This window comes from Lichenostomus cassidix, chromosome 3 (assembly GCF_008360975.1).
Source record: "Lichenostomus cassidix isolate B80296 chromosome 3, HeHo_3.0, whole genome shotgun sequence".
NCBI lineage: Eukaryota > Metazoa > Chordata > Aves > Passeriformes > Meliphagidae > Lichenostomus > Lichenostomus cassidix.
Window position 1 is genome coordinate 4,340,840 of NC_139483.1, and position 14,231 is coordinate 4,355,070.

General features: G+C 50.3%; 1 protein-coding gene across 7 annotated transcripts in view; it reads left to right on the forward strand.

The window, feature by feature from the left end:
* The window catches only part of KIZ (kizuna centrosomal protein), a 32,249-nt gene continuing 18,018 nt past the window's right edge, over positions 1 to 14,231 (forward strand). For 2 of the 7 annotated variants that reach the window (XR_014850533.1, XR_014850534.1), the window contains exons 1-7: positions 372 to 1,252; positions 2,877 to 2,939; positions 4,360 to 4,516; positions 6,424 to 6,516; positions 8,915 to 9,242; positions 10,505 to 10,721; positions 14,079 to 14,213. Coding sequence is in view for 5 of the 7 variants with exons in the window: in XM_085054095.1 (XP_084910221.1) it covers positions 2,911 to 2,939; positions 4,360 to 4,516; positions 6,424 to 6,516; positions 8,915 to 9,242; positions 10,505 to 10,721; positions 14,079 to 14,213 (959 nt within the window). In the remaining 2 variants the exon portion in view is untranslated. Of the gene's footprint in view, positions 227 to 371; positions 1,253 to 2,083; positions 2,159 to 2,876; positions 2,940 to 4,359; positions 5,550 to 6,423; positions 6,517 to 8,914; positions 9,243 to 10,504; positions 10,722 to 14,078; positions 14,214 to 14,231 lie in introns of those variants that run through there. The other 5 variants (XM_085054094.1, XM_085054095.1, XM_085054093.1 and 2 more) reach the window with 5 other exon arrangements.

Sequence of the window (14,231 nt, forward strand, 5' to 3'; positions counted from 1 at the left end):
CCGCACGTGGGCACCGGCGGAAACCGCGCGCGGCCACCGGGATCGGGATCGGGATCGGGATCGGGATCGGGATCGGGATCGGGATCGGGATCGGGATCGGGATCGGGATCGGGATCGGGAACGGGAACGGGAACGGGGCACTGGGACCGCCACCAGGCACCAGCACCGCCGGCAGCGCCACGCCAGGCATCCCCCGGCACGCCGCGGTCTCCGGCCCCGCAGCCAGGTGAGCCAAGTGCCCCGCGGGGCGATCGGGGTTCGCGGGGCTCGGTGGGCGCCCCGGGCGGGGGGACAGGCCGGGGGCTCAGCCGGGGCGGTGCTGGGCTGGAGCTCTGCTGGAGCGCAGCCCGCTCGCTCCTCTCGGCCAGCGCGGGCGGCTGAGGTGCCGAGGGGACACGGGCTGGTGTGCTGCGGGAGCCTGGCTCTTCTCTAAACTAAAGTCACCGCCGGTGTTCCCGTCTCTGGGCCGTCAGGAAAATCGCCAGTGTGCGCGGGGAATGGGGGCTCAGAGGGGCTCTGGGTCCCGGGCAGCTCTGCGGAGGAGTTGCCTCTTGGGAGTGCCTTGCAGCGGTACCTTTAAACTGCTTTTTGAAGTGTGAATATGCAGAGTTTTGTTAAATTGCTGGAGCATTTCTGCTTCCTTGCTGTCGTGCTCCTGGGCTCAGGCACAGGACGGCCCCTGGGAATACGCCGGAGGTGGGATGTGGTGGGGAAGCTGCTGCTTGGTTCTGTCCCTGCCTGGCTTAGTGAGCTCAGAGGGCTTCTCAAGGACACTTCTTTCCCCTCTGTTCTCATCAATCTCTTTTTTCCTTTTCCCCTTCAATATCTGAGTTCTGAAGGGACTGAGAAATCACTCACTAGAGATCCAGCTCCTGATGAGTGGATCACTCTGAGACTTGTGCAAAGCCACCTAACTGGCTCTTAAATTATCTTTCAGACTCTACTGGCCAGGGTTTATTTCCTAATTGTCATACCTTGTCCACCCGAAACGTGGAAGTGCCTGTGTGCTGCAGCCTTTGCAAGTCTGTGTGCTGTGCAAGATGATAAAGAGTTTCTGACTCTGTGCCATTTTAACCTAACCCAGAACTGCAGGAACAAGTGACATTTTCAGGCAGAGAGCTTTGGCTTTTCCCTGTCAAGAAGGAGGTGGTGGTGCAGTGCAGTGGCCAGGACAGTCCTGCCAGTGCCTCAAGCTTCACCTGTGCCACCGACCAAAGGAACTGTGCCAGAACCTGGGCAGGCAAATCTCCAGGTGGGTTTGGGTGGGCCCTGGGCAGATCTGAGCTCAGAATCCCCCAGGGGATGCTCTGATGCCAAGAGGCTCCTGCCTGAGGGGGTTTGTTCCGCTGTGTCCTGCTCCAGGAGACCTTCCCTGGGTATCCCTGTACTGCCTGAATGGCTGCTGCAGACTGACCAGTGGGATCCTGAGAAAGCTTGCTGGTGGGGAGGGAATGGACTTTGGGGAGCTGAGGAATGCAACGTGCTCCCTGCAGGATGGAGTGGGAAATGGGATCAGAGCCTGTGGCTGTTTTCATTCATCGGCTTCTCCATGCCTCAGGATATCGGAGTTCTCCACTGAGGCAGGAAAATTACTTGGAGAAGTGTAAAAACAAGATCTTGAAATCTGCGTTTGCTTGGCTGTCTGTGGTGTAAGAGGAAATTGAAGGGATGAGATCCCAGATGAAGCGTGGCTGTTAAATTGTGTACATGACACGAAACCCTAATCCTGCTCCAGGCACTGGCAGGATCACATGGCTAAAACAGATGCCTTGATCTCTCAGGCGGAGCAGCAGGAAGGGTTTTTCCTGGCTTTCCTCTCTGCAGGGAAACTGGGAGGAGGTGTCTCGTGTGTGCATGTGTAGGGAGAGCCCAAAATTCACGGAGAAAGTGTGCCCAGATGTGTTGGGGTGTGTGATGTCCTCTTGACTCCCACACCTTCCTGCCTAATGACAATCTGATGCTGTTTCCAAAGAAGAACTTGGCTTTTGGCTTTGCTTGTGGCAGGGTTTGCAGTGTGAATCTGCTGGAAGCCTCTCTTGGTTATTTTCTATTTTTTGCTCACAGGATGGTTTTTCATCCTCAGGCACAATTTGGAGCTATTAAATAACGGCAGCTTTACTCTGTTCCCAGACCCAGCTTCCCTCTGGGATGGTTTCAGGTGAGCTGTGGAGTTTGTGGTTCAGCAAATGTCCATCCCATGCCCAGTGCCCTGGCACTGCTCCAGGCAGTTCCAACGGCCCCACAGGCTCTCACCAGCACCAGGATTCCCGATGGACACTTGTTCCTGCAGCAGTGCTGGCAGCTGGGGCTCACCTGCCTCTACATGGATGTGCCCTGGATGCCAAGAGGGAAATTGATTTCAAGTTCAATTCCTGAATAAAATACTTGTCTGGCATGTGGGGTCTGTGAGCTGGGAAGAGTTGGAGCGTTTTGGAAGTGTGTTCTGATCCATCCCTGTAGCAAGTTCTGAGGAGCTGTGCTGGGAACAACTCCAGCCAAGTGTTTCTTGCATGGAAAGGGGTCTGCTGTGGGATTGTGGGGGAAGAAAGGGAGGGATGAGTTTGGAGGCTGCCCATCTTGGGGTTCAGAGCCCTTCCTGGGCTGTCTGGGGTCTCTGGCTGTTTTGGTGGTTCCCATGGTGGATCTTTTCCCTTTCCAACAACTCTGTTCCAGCGAGGAACAAGGAGAGAGGTTAAAGCTTGGAGTTGTTCTGCTTTGTGCTGAGCTGGGCTGTCAGATGAGTCAGTAACTCCCAGCAAAGCTGAGCTCTCTGCTCAGCAAGGGCTGTGCTCTGCAAAACCCCTTAGTTCTGGCATTTGGAGACTTGAGATGGTGAAGTATTTTTATCTCACTGTGTGTTGTTTGTTTTCTTCCAGTGCAGCCAAAAGACTGGAATTAGGAAGACAGCAGATGGAATACACAATGGATGATCCATACCTGTAAGCCCATTTATTTATTAATAAATAAATATTTATTTATTATATTTGGTTTGATTTGATTTTAGTTAGAAAGGTTTAGTTATCTTGGAATGCCTTTAGGATGTTGTCTTGAAGATTTTTCAGTAACAATACATTTATATTCATATGTTAAGTATAATGTAAAATTCATGTCTTCAAGTTATTGATGAAATAACTGCAGCAGTAACATAAATGCGTCATGCTGTGGATACTAAAATCTTGGGAATAATGAACATGCAAGTTGGATTTATCCTGTTTTTACAAAATCACCACAGTTTAGTCCATGCTGGAAAATCCCAGGGTCGTAAAAAGTTGAAAGCCTTAAGAAGCCCTAGGGGATATTCCAGGTTCTGGTCCTGCTCCTTGGATTCTTTCTGCAGTGCCTATTTAGTGTAAATTGCATAGTCAGTCTGTTAAAAAAACCCAAAAAACAAAAAGCAAAACAACAACAACAAAAAACAAACAAACAAAACAAAAAAAAAAAAATCCCAAAACCAACCAACCAAAAAAACTTGCAAACCAAACGAAGAAAAAAACCCCAAAAGCCCAACAGCCAAAGAGGACTGAGAAGTGTCATCCAATGTTCCATTCCTTTCCTCAAAGGTGTTCTGTAAAGCTCCAGGAACTGAGGACTGGGTGCTGTAGGAACCCCTCTTCTGAAAGGGGGCTTTAGGTTAGAAAATGAAGATACAATTAAAGAAAAAATGTCTGGACATGTGGGGCAGCATCACACCTACTTTGTTTCCTGGTTTTATTGCATTTGGATTACTCTAACAGATTTGGAACTGAGTTTCTGTGAATATCTTGGGGGCTTCGGGTTGCAGTTTCCCTCCTATTCAAAGCAGAGCTGAGGGCAGATGTGAGCCAGGGGCATCTTTGGGTGCCCATTTCCCTGTGTTGGCATTAATGTTGTGTGGCTGCCCTGGTAGCACATCAGGAAGGAGGTCTGGCTGGCAGGGAATCTGGCTGGCAGGTGGGAGAGAATTGGGTTAGATGGATTTGCAGTGCCCCTCTTGGTGGCACCGTGGATTTAGGCAGCTGTGAAACCTCAGCCTCGGTGTTCCCGCTTGGGTGACTTTCAGAACACGTTCCTCTGCTACACTTCTCATTTTGATTTAATGGCATAGGAGTGACTAGAACATAATCCATTTAAAACACATTCACAGGAGTTTTTAAATGTATTTCCCCTTTTGGAATACCAAAGCCCCTGTGTAAATCTGCAGGGAAGCAGCACATATATATTTACATAAATATACTTGTGCAGAAGAACGAGTATCCTCCTTTCTGGGGTCAGGGCCAGCTGCCCCTCAGTGTTGGGGTGTGTGTGTGTGAGGCAGAGCGATCGTGATGGATGCTGTTGTTTTCTCTTCACCCTGTGAAGTGGCTGCTCTTTGCCCCGCAGAGCGAGAGTGAAGCGGCTGAAGCTGCGGAGGCACCTGGCTGCGGTGTCGGCGCGGCAGCAGCTGGCCCTGCGCCGGAACCAGAGCCTGCGCCAGCAATTCCTGCAGCTGGAGGCTCACATGGAAACCAAGGGCTGCCAGAGCATTCGGAAGATGGAAGTAACTTTCTATAAGACTTGGTCATGGGTGTTTGCTGTTGTTATGGAGGAATCTCTTGGTATGTCCTAGAGCTGGAAGCAAACTCCATCAGGGTTGGTGTTTCAGGCTGTAGAACAGACAGGTCTGAAGTACCTCAGATTCAAGAGATTGCTGTAAGAAAGAGCCAAGCCCTGAAGATTTCTTGAATCTTATTATTATCACAGTCCACATTGTTGTTATTATGTTGTCTTGCTGTTCCCCAAAGTACAGTTTGGGATGTTGCAAAGTGATGATTCCAGATTTTTAAAAATTAAATTGCCACGTGTGCTTATGCCACAGATGCATAGAGCCAGGTTTTTGGGGAAGCACAGTCTCGAGGGAAAGGTGTCTATTCCTGCTTTGTAAGAGCAGTGACATTCCTCAGAAATATTTGGCTGTGTTTATTCCTCACACAGCTATAGCCCAGGTAGCGCCTGTTGGATGTGGTGACATTCCCAGAGCATCTTTTCCTGGCTGCAGTGCAGTAACCCCAGGTTCAGAGCCTGTCCCTGGGGTGTGTGATTCCCAGCCTCTGATTTTCAGTTGTTATTGGAAGCAGAGCAGGAAGGGGGCTGTGCTGTGTTGTTGTTTTGAGGTTTTTTTTTTTCCTCAGCAGCCCTGGTGCACACCAGTGTGCCCAATGTCCTAGCTGGTGGGTCTGACACTTGGTGTGCCACAGGTGGATTTCACATGGGGTTTTTGTTCAGTCCTTCCATTGTGATGTTCCTGTGCCATCCATTTTATCTTTGCCAAGTTACAGTTACTTTTCGGAGCTGCTGAACAAATGACATCTCCTCCGCGTTAGTTACGGAAAGCAGGAGAGTTATGGAGCATGCAATCATTTAATCTATCATGGGAGTACACAGAAAGAAATTATTGCTGTTTTCTCTCCTTTTTTCCATAGAGAATGCCCTTTAGGAGTGCTTTATCACAACCCTGTGCACATTTATTACGTGGCTGTAGCTCACAAAACTCCTTTTGTTTCTGAAAGATGCACTTTTGCTCCCTGTGTTTGGTCAGTAATTTTTAGGAGTATAAATAAATTAACTTCGGCTTTCAGCAAAACCAGGACTTACTTCTGAGTCTAAGCACCTTGAATCCTCTCACGGGGAGGTTTTGTTCCTTAAAGTTCCACGCTCATGGTTTCCTGAGCAGCCTCTTACCTGGGAGCTGAATGCTGGAGTGAAGGGCAGTGCTGGGCGAGTTAATTGTGTCAAGGATTTATTTACCTGCTGCAGAACAGGCCCTGGAGTGCTTCCAGCCAGGCTGCCCCGATGTGTTGGTGGGGTTTGCAATTAGGAGCACGCAGGATTAATTGCAGGTGCTGCCCGTGCAGTGCCCAGCCCTGCTCCCAGCACGTTACCACCGCTCCATTAAACCCTAGAGTGGGGAGAGCCGGGTTTGGAGCAGCAAACACGGAGCCTTCCCTGCTGGGCTGCTCTCTGCAACATCTGCCAGAGATTGTTCCTCGCAGCAGCTCAGCCAGTTGTAAGATGGGGCATGAAAAACACATTGTGGGGCTCGTTTCATCCCAAAGCAGCCGAGTCATTGTCTGGATGCAGCAGCAATAATTCGGTGTTACAGATGCTGCTTGGGATGCAATAAAGACGAGTCAACAAGTTATTGCTGTTCTGTAGGATTCGAAATGATGGGGATGAATAAATGTGTATTAAAGCCCTGCAGCAGATTGTGTACAGGCCACGCTGCTTGGGCAGGGGAGCGGAAAAATGAGGAGAAAATGAGATCTCTGCTTTTAAATATAGTCTGAGTTAAAAAGGCTGTGGGGGCTTTGCATTTAAAGGTGCACATTTTGCAAAGTGCTGTCTCTTGGGTTGGGGGGGCTGGTTGTTTGGCCTCCAGTTTTGTGTGACGGATTTGTTCTCGTTTAGGAATGGTACGGAAGGGAAATTAAAAACCTGTTATCCCTTCAAGAGGGCAGCTTGTCAGCAGGAGGTGACAAGGAGGAAGGATCCAGTGAGCAGGTAATGGGGGGGAAATGGGCTTTATTCCAGCGCTGTGCTCTCCTCAGAGCCACACAGCCTTTCCGTGGGGATTGCAGTGCTGGCATGTGCCGCGTGAAATTGTGTTTAGTGCCTGAGAGAAGGAGAATCACCTGGGTAAAAAGTGCAATTATTTCATCCAAAGAGCTGGAATTAAAAAAACTCTGACTGTTTATGCACGTCTTCTTGTTGGCTTTTATAATTCCTGCGCTGGATGGTGTGGAAATGGTCGTGACCGAGGAGGAAGTGTTCCTAATGAGGGATATTTGCAGAACTGCAGCGGAGGAGCCGTGCGCTGTGTTTATAATTTTGTGTGTTTTGACCTTTCCTCAGAAGGAGCAGAAGGAGATTGCATATCTAAGGAACAGACAAAAAGACTGACAAGGAATACTTAAATATCTGCTGCCATGTATCTGCAGTAATGCAGGCTCCTAATCCCTCCTCCTATCTCCATATAAATTATACAGTTCAAGACCAGAGCTGTTTTCTCCACTAAAAGCAGCAAAGCTCTTTTAGATGAAATGTCTAAAAACATCTTGTAATAACTTGGAGCATGCTGGCAAGAGTAGTCACTTGTGACTGTGTGTGGAAGCCCCTCAGCCAGCCGGCGCCGGAATAGGCAGGACGGGAGCATCACTCCATTATTCCGAGGAGCCAGCAGCACGCTCGTCCCTTAGGCTACAGCATTCATTAAGGAAAGCTTACTGGGCTGAAAGCTGGGAACAGATGATAACGGGATATGATTTTCATATTTAATGCATTCCTTGGAAGAGTGTGTGTGCTGCAGATTGATAGAAGAATCAACTGCTACTTTACTAAAAGACTTTCTAGTTTGCCCTATAGCTACCGATGGAATCATTCAGCCAAGAAATTAACTTTTTCCCCTTTTACCTGCTTTATGTATCTGCTAAGCAGGCTGCTGGCTGCCAGGGAATGTTATTATGCAGTTAAATGTTTGGTATTTAAGACTCTTATCAGAAAAGAAACAGAGGCCACACTATTTTGTTTTTATAGTAGGAGGAAGGTTTTTGGTTTCCTTTCTTCAGTGCATTAGCAGTCGTTAATCTGAGTTTATAGGAAGTTTTCCCCATAGATTAAAAAGTTAAAAACCTTGAATTTAGAGCATTCTCTAAACCATAACATACAAAGCAATGAACCCCAGCAGCCTTGACCTATATAAGCAGGCCTGTGGCAGGGTGCAAATGGCAGTTTGAATTGGGAGGTGTGGGGAAAGGTGAGTTTATTTTGGAATGCAAGTTGTCCAGTTAGGGCAGGTGGTATGGGAGACGGGATTTCTAATCAATGGAAAAGTTGACATCAGTACTAGAGCATCAAGGCTTGTGGTCTGACTTGGGGGTTTAAAAAATGTTGGGCAGGTTTGTGGGCATGCTGGAACCTCCCAGGAACACCCGTGGGTGGCAGAGCCCCTTCCCTGGGAAAGGGATCATTAGGGATGTGTGCTGTGCTTGAAATCCATGTGTTTGTGCCTGTTTGAAATCCATTTGTTTTGGAACACTGCATCCAGGAGCTGCCAAAGCCATGCAGGACTGGCAGGCGGCATTGGAAAGCACCAAATCCAACACCCAAGAAGTAATTAAGAGGAACCTGAGAGCAGTTGTGATGGAATAAGCTGTGAACTTAATCTGAGTGGCAAACCTTTACTACTACTTAAAATAACTTCATGGCTTTTTGTTCTGCTCCTTGTTACATGGAATTTGAGCTTTTTTAAGGAACCTTGGTCACAGACCGGACAAGATGCCTTTGTTTCCTTTCAGCTGGGCTTGGCAGCTTACTTTGTGTGGGAGGAAGAGGTCAGGCAGTGAAAGAGAGGGGAGAGGTGTGGAGGTGACTGTAAATTGTCCTGCTGGGATTTGGGGTTGGAGAGGAAGCCCTGCTTAGTGTGAACAATGGCATTACGATGGCTAATTTTGGCTTTGCATAAACTGGCGGTGACCCTGCTGTGGTCGTGGTGGCAGCAGCCACTCCTCTTAAATTGTCCTGATTGAGTAGGTTTGCAAAGGAAGAGAGGCAAGTGTTAAAACACTGGGATTTAGCAGGAAAGTGGTTTACTCCTGGAGCTGGCTTTGGAGGAAAGTGCCATTTCAAATGTGTCTGCATGGTGTCCCATGTCACCTGGTGGGAAAGGTGATGTCACTGCCATGGGAAGAGCAGGAGTGAGACAGTGAAACTGAGTTTTGCCTTGTTCCATGAGTTGAGGGAAGCTGGGAGTTGTGTAATATTAATGCTATAGCAAACCCCTGAATTCTTGCTGACACTCTTCTCTCCAGAGCCCAACATGCCACCCTGGAGAAGCTCTGCTTGCCACACACCGTTTGTCTCCAGTTTCTCTCCTTCAGCTATGTCTCACTGTGTGTTCCAGGTGCCACAGACTGGAGGACAGGTGGGAATTGGCACCAAGGCAGCCGTGCCAAGAGGACTGGACCATCCAGCAGCAGCCTCGCTGGGCTCCCCCACATCAGCTGCCTCAGCCACAGGAGGTTTGGGGTCCCAGCAGGACTCCCCTCCATCCTCCCCAGCCCCTGAGGGGCTTGGTGCTGAGGCTGGGAGCACTGCTGGAGAGAGTGAGGAGGGAACAGCAGGACATGAGGACCTGGCTGCCAGTGAGGAAGGCTCTGAGCAGCTCATCTCAGCTTCTGGGGCCAAAGCAGCACCCTCTCGGCAGGGACAGCAGTGGGGAGGTGTTCCAGGTACGGCAGTGGGATGTGTCCCTGTCTGCCTCTGCCCCTGCCAGAGCCATGCCCGTGACTGCTGCTTCTCTTGCACCTCTGGCACTGGGCTTGCCGTGTGGTGGCCCTTATCCCTGTTTTCTCTCTTCGTTTCTTTCTTCCTTTCTGCTCCGTTTCCTCCCAGGCCACTCACCCGGAGTGAGAAGGGCGTGCTGGGGGCTGATCCTGGTCAGGTGCACTGTTAGGGAAGATTTCCTCCCTGCTGTGGCCACAGAGGCCCTGGCATAGTCTGAGTCTCATCTGAAGAGGTTTAATGTGAACCTGCTTCACCAAATGAGTCACTTCTGGTTCAGGTTGATTCCCTTCTCCCTCAGAGCTGTTGCACAACAGTCGATCCATTTCCAGACTGGGATTTGGCAGTGTAGGTAGGGGATGGGTTTGGAAAACCCCTTGATTCTGCTGCATCCCCATTTCCCAGCAGGCAAAGGAACTGGGCTTGTTGTACATCCTTGCTCCACAGATTCGGACACAAGGCCCTGGTGCAGCTCCTGCTGGGCACAAACCTGGGGTGATTCAGTCCCACTGAAACTCCATGACAGAGCCAAGCAGGAATGCTGGGGGCTCTGCAGAAGCCAGTTAATTTAAACCCAAGGGGAATTTTATGGGAAACTGGGCATTTCTGTAGCAATCCCAATTTATTACAGCACTGGCTGGTTCACTAACTCCTGGCAGTCTGTGAAAAGCCATGCAGCACATCTGTGTCATCCCAATTCAGCTCATGTTCTCCTCTCAGAGCCTCCAGGCATGTTTGCCTGCTGAAAGGTTTAAAAAATGAAAGCCGTAGGAGCCTCTTGGGGTGCACTTTTTTAGCCTAAGAGAAGTTTTTTCCAGCTTCTCTGTCTGAATCCTCCAGATCTGATTTGGTCAGCTAGCTGGTCTCTGTGCTGGGGTGGTTTTTGAGGAGTGCCAGCCTTGTTCCCAAACCCCAAAGGCTGCAGCCTCCCTGTACTCCCCCTTGTGAGAGCAGTGGGGAAGGACAGGGGCCGTGGGCAGGGAAAGCCACAGCCAAGGGGAGCGGATGGAGGGAGGGAGGGAGGGAGGGAGGGAGGGAGGGAGGGAGGGAGGGATGGATGGATGCTCCTGCACCTGGGGTGAACAAACAGTGTGGGTAATCTTGGTTTCATTCCCTACAGTATGATCTACTCCATGGTCCTGCAAATGTTTTGAGAAGAATAATTACTGGTTTTATATTTTTGATGCATTATTTTTTATTGCAATGACAGGAGCAAAGCCTGGCCTGAGCAGTTTGTGGACTTGCAAGGAGGGGAGTGGTGCAGAGCTCCTGGTCCCTGCCAGTGCCGAGGAGGAGGTGATGCCGAGCATTCCCAGCACGCAGCGGGAGCCAGGCAGGGATGCCCAGGCTCCAGAGGGCTCCCTGCTGCCACCACTGAGTCCTCCCACAGCCCAGGAGGAGCCCTTGGACAGCTCAGCACCACACAGGTACCACTTCCCTGTTTTCTGCATCAGCTGGGCTGGTCAGGGCACCAAAGCTCACACAAAACTCTTCCCTGTCCTTCAGTACCTTGTACCTGTGCTGGGGGTTCAGTGGCTTCAGGCACCTCGCTGGGTCAGAGCTGGCAAGTGAAGGATTTGTTGTTAAAATGTCAACTACGTTCTTTACATGTACACAAATCTTGCTCCAAGGACTCTACGTGGTAAAAATTCCAGGGGGTTGAACTTTTTGAGCATTTTGTTTGGAAAGAGAGTAAGAGAGGACGAGGACAGTGCACAGCAGACACAGGACCTGTCCTCTGCTGCCGTGTGACAATGGCAGGATTCTGTGGCCAGCAAGTGCGGCACCAGAGGATTGGCTGTGAATCCATCCCAGCCGGACTTTTGGCCCCGCAACGCCCTCATGAGACAGGGAAGTGCATCCCTGTCCTGGCAGGGCAGTGCCCACCGTGAGATGTACCCTGGGGTTGGCCCAGGTCACCCAGGAAGGCTGGCAGGTTTTAGTGGGACATTGGGCTGAGATCACCTGCAAAGGAAACAGCGCATTTGCCCCTGGGAACAAGTGCTCCTGCAGAATGAATTCTCCTATTTTGCCAGCTGGTTAGGTTTTCCCATCGTGGTTGTTTGCAGCTTTTCAGTCTGGTTAATGTCTGTTCTTCCACCATTCCTGGGTGCTGACGTCGTGTTGGTTTGGGTGTTAATAGATGACAGCAGAAACTGGGGGCCATCAGCAGACACTTCTGTAACTTCATCCTTTCCCATTTGCATCGGGCTGCTGCTTGCTATGGAAACATCATCTAATTGACATGTAAATAGCTTTCCCCCAGTTTTCCCTTTGTATCCCACCTGTTAATCACAGCAGAGCTCGGGGAGAGGAGTCAGAGCTGAGCGGCCGGCAGTTTAACCTTGTGTTCCCTCCCCGGCGAGGCCTCGCTGTTCAGCGCCTGATGAGACGTGGAGCAGCTCTCGAGGCCCTGGGAAATTATACACAAGGTTTGAGCGCCTGCATTGTCCCCGGGGCACGGCTGGAACCACGGCGCAGAGCTCTCCTCCCATTATGCCAAGCTGAATGCCTCCGCTTTCTCAAGGCCGTGGAAGTGGGATCACAACTGCTTGTTGGTTCTGCAGAAAAGATACAGATTTTAATTTGCTTTACCTGAAAATGAAAAGGCAGATCAACCGGCAGGAGTGGAGGAGCAGCCATTCCCTTGTGCTCACAGACAGGTGGGCTTTCCAAGGCACCTGGAATGCAGCGTGCACACTTGAGCCTTGCAAAATTAATGTGGCAAAAATCTTGTGGAAAAGCTTGCAAGTGATTAGTACATGAATTTCAATTGTATAAGTTACACAAACTATGGAAATGCAGCTTTCTTTGGTCTGTCACAGCACGGATTCAGAACACGCGATGTCCCTTCAGCCCCTGTGGTTTTCTCTTGCGAAATTACTGTGCTTGGCTGAAGAAATGTGCTGAAATTTGCCAAATTCCGTGTATTTTTTGCCTTAAGTTGAAATATCTGTAGTTTGGACTCTTCCAGTGCAGCAGTGTCGCTGTGGCATCAGAAAGAAGCACTGTTCATACATAGTTGGTGAATTATCTGAAATGAGCACAAGGGATGGTGTTGGAAGGAGCAGAGACCATGGCTGAGTCCAGAGGCAAAACTAATCCTTGTTGTGTGCCAGGAAGCCACAAATTTTCATCTTTGGAGCAAACGTCTCCCCTGTCTTACTGCAGAGATGTCAGTCTGTGTTGTTTAAGGAGTTTCAGGATTTTTCCCTGCAGTGAAGTGCTGGCAACCAAGGAAAGGGGATGTTGCCGGGAAAAGTGATTCACCAGGTTTGCATCTTGTTGCAGGTCACAGTATAGGGCGCTGCAGCTTTGCTGCCTTAGTTATTAAAAATTATGATTGTTGGGAAATAACATTGGTGTTCCAGAGGCTAGGGGCTGGGGGTGCAGATCAGAGGCTGCACTGGGATGCGTTTTCTGTTCAGCAGTGGCCCCAGCCCATGGGGGCTTGCTAAGCTTGTGAAGGCTCCTGGTGTCCCCTCCCTTGGAGCTGCTGATCCAAGGGAAAAAGCTCCGTGTCCTCTTAGGATTCCCTGCAGCACCCAGCCCTTTCTTTGAGGGCTTAGACCCGGGGGGGCAGGAGGTGGGGGGAGAGGGTCTGTGAGAATTAGTGTGGAGAAAGATGATGACTATTTTAAGGCCTGAGCTGAGGGGGTGGAAAAAGGCAGAGCTTATGCCTGTGCTGCTTCAGCTGCATTGAGGAGGACTTAGCACAGATGGATTGTGCATTACAAAATGTAACACATAATTCAAGCTGTCAGCTTAATCAGACTGTTTCCAGGAAGCAACCTGTAAAAGAGAAGGACCTCTTGTTTGCTGACCTCTGATCCGTAGCCTGCTGCAGATTGTCATACATTTTGTTTTTCTTTATGTTGGTGTCCCTTCCTTCCCCTTCTCTTTTTATTATTGTATCCCTCTCGAGTGGCACCCTGGAAGGACCACCCAGTGGGAGGAAAACAATGGGAAACGAGCCGGCCGCTGGAATACAGGGTTTGTAAGGCCGGGGGGAAAAGAGAAAGCACTGTTTAACTGCCTATGTGATCTCCCTGGCATTGTTTTGCTTATTAAATGTCTAGGAAACTCGACTAAAGGCACGGCAGCCCCCACTTAATTGTTCACTGTTGCCCAACACTGCCAGGGAAAACACGGCTTTGGGTACAGCTCAGCACGAGTGTGAAAACGCCGCAAGTTTTTGTGCACAGAGCTTCTCCCTGGAGGCAGAGTAAGCCAAGGTTAACCGTGGAAACATGTCAGCTCCCGCATGTGGGGAAAAGAAAGGAAACTCTCTTTTGCCCCAGCTGGGGTGTTCATTGCTGGTGGAGACCTGGGCTGGGAGCCCCACAAAGCGGCAGCCAGGGACCTGAATAGCCATTTACACCTCTGTCCCGGGATTAGCCCGCGGCATTGTTTCAGTGGTTAAGTCCTCATTTGCATCATTATAGAGGTGCAGCCTCATCAAAACCCCTCTGAGGTCCCAGGGCTGTCCCCGTACCTGTAGGTGGTCACCAGATTTGTTTCGATTGTGGAGGTGAAGGAATTAAAAGTGCTCGGCACAGGGGTAATTTCCATGCAGAGACTCAGCCCGGACTGATTTTTAGATGGTTTGTTTGCTCATGTGTTTTTTTCCCCCTGCATCCTACAGAGCTCAGAAACGTGGGTTTTGCTGTTTGCTTTGGAAAGCCCGAAGCAGGGTGCTTGTTTTTCCAAGGGGTGCGATGGGAATGCAGTGCCAAGCCCTGTCACACCTCGGCTCGCTCCCAGCCCTGTCTGTCCATCCACAGGCCCGGCGGGACGCTGGCTGAGCTCTCGGAGCTCTGCCGTGCGCTGCAGCTCGTGGAGGACCTGGTGGAGAGGACGAGCCCCCGGCACCGGGTGCTGTACCAGGGCCAGCCCTCGGGGACAGCACAGCTGCCCAGGTGAGTGAGTGGAGCCCG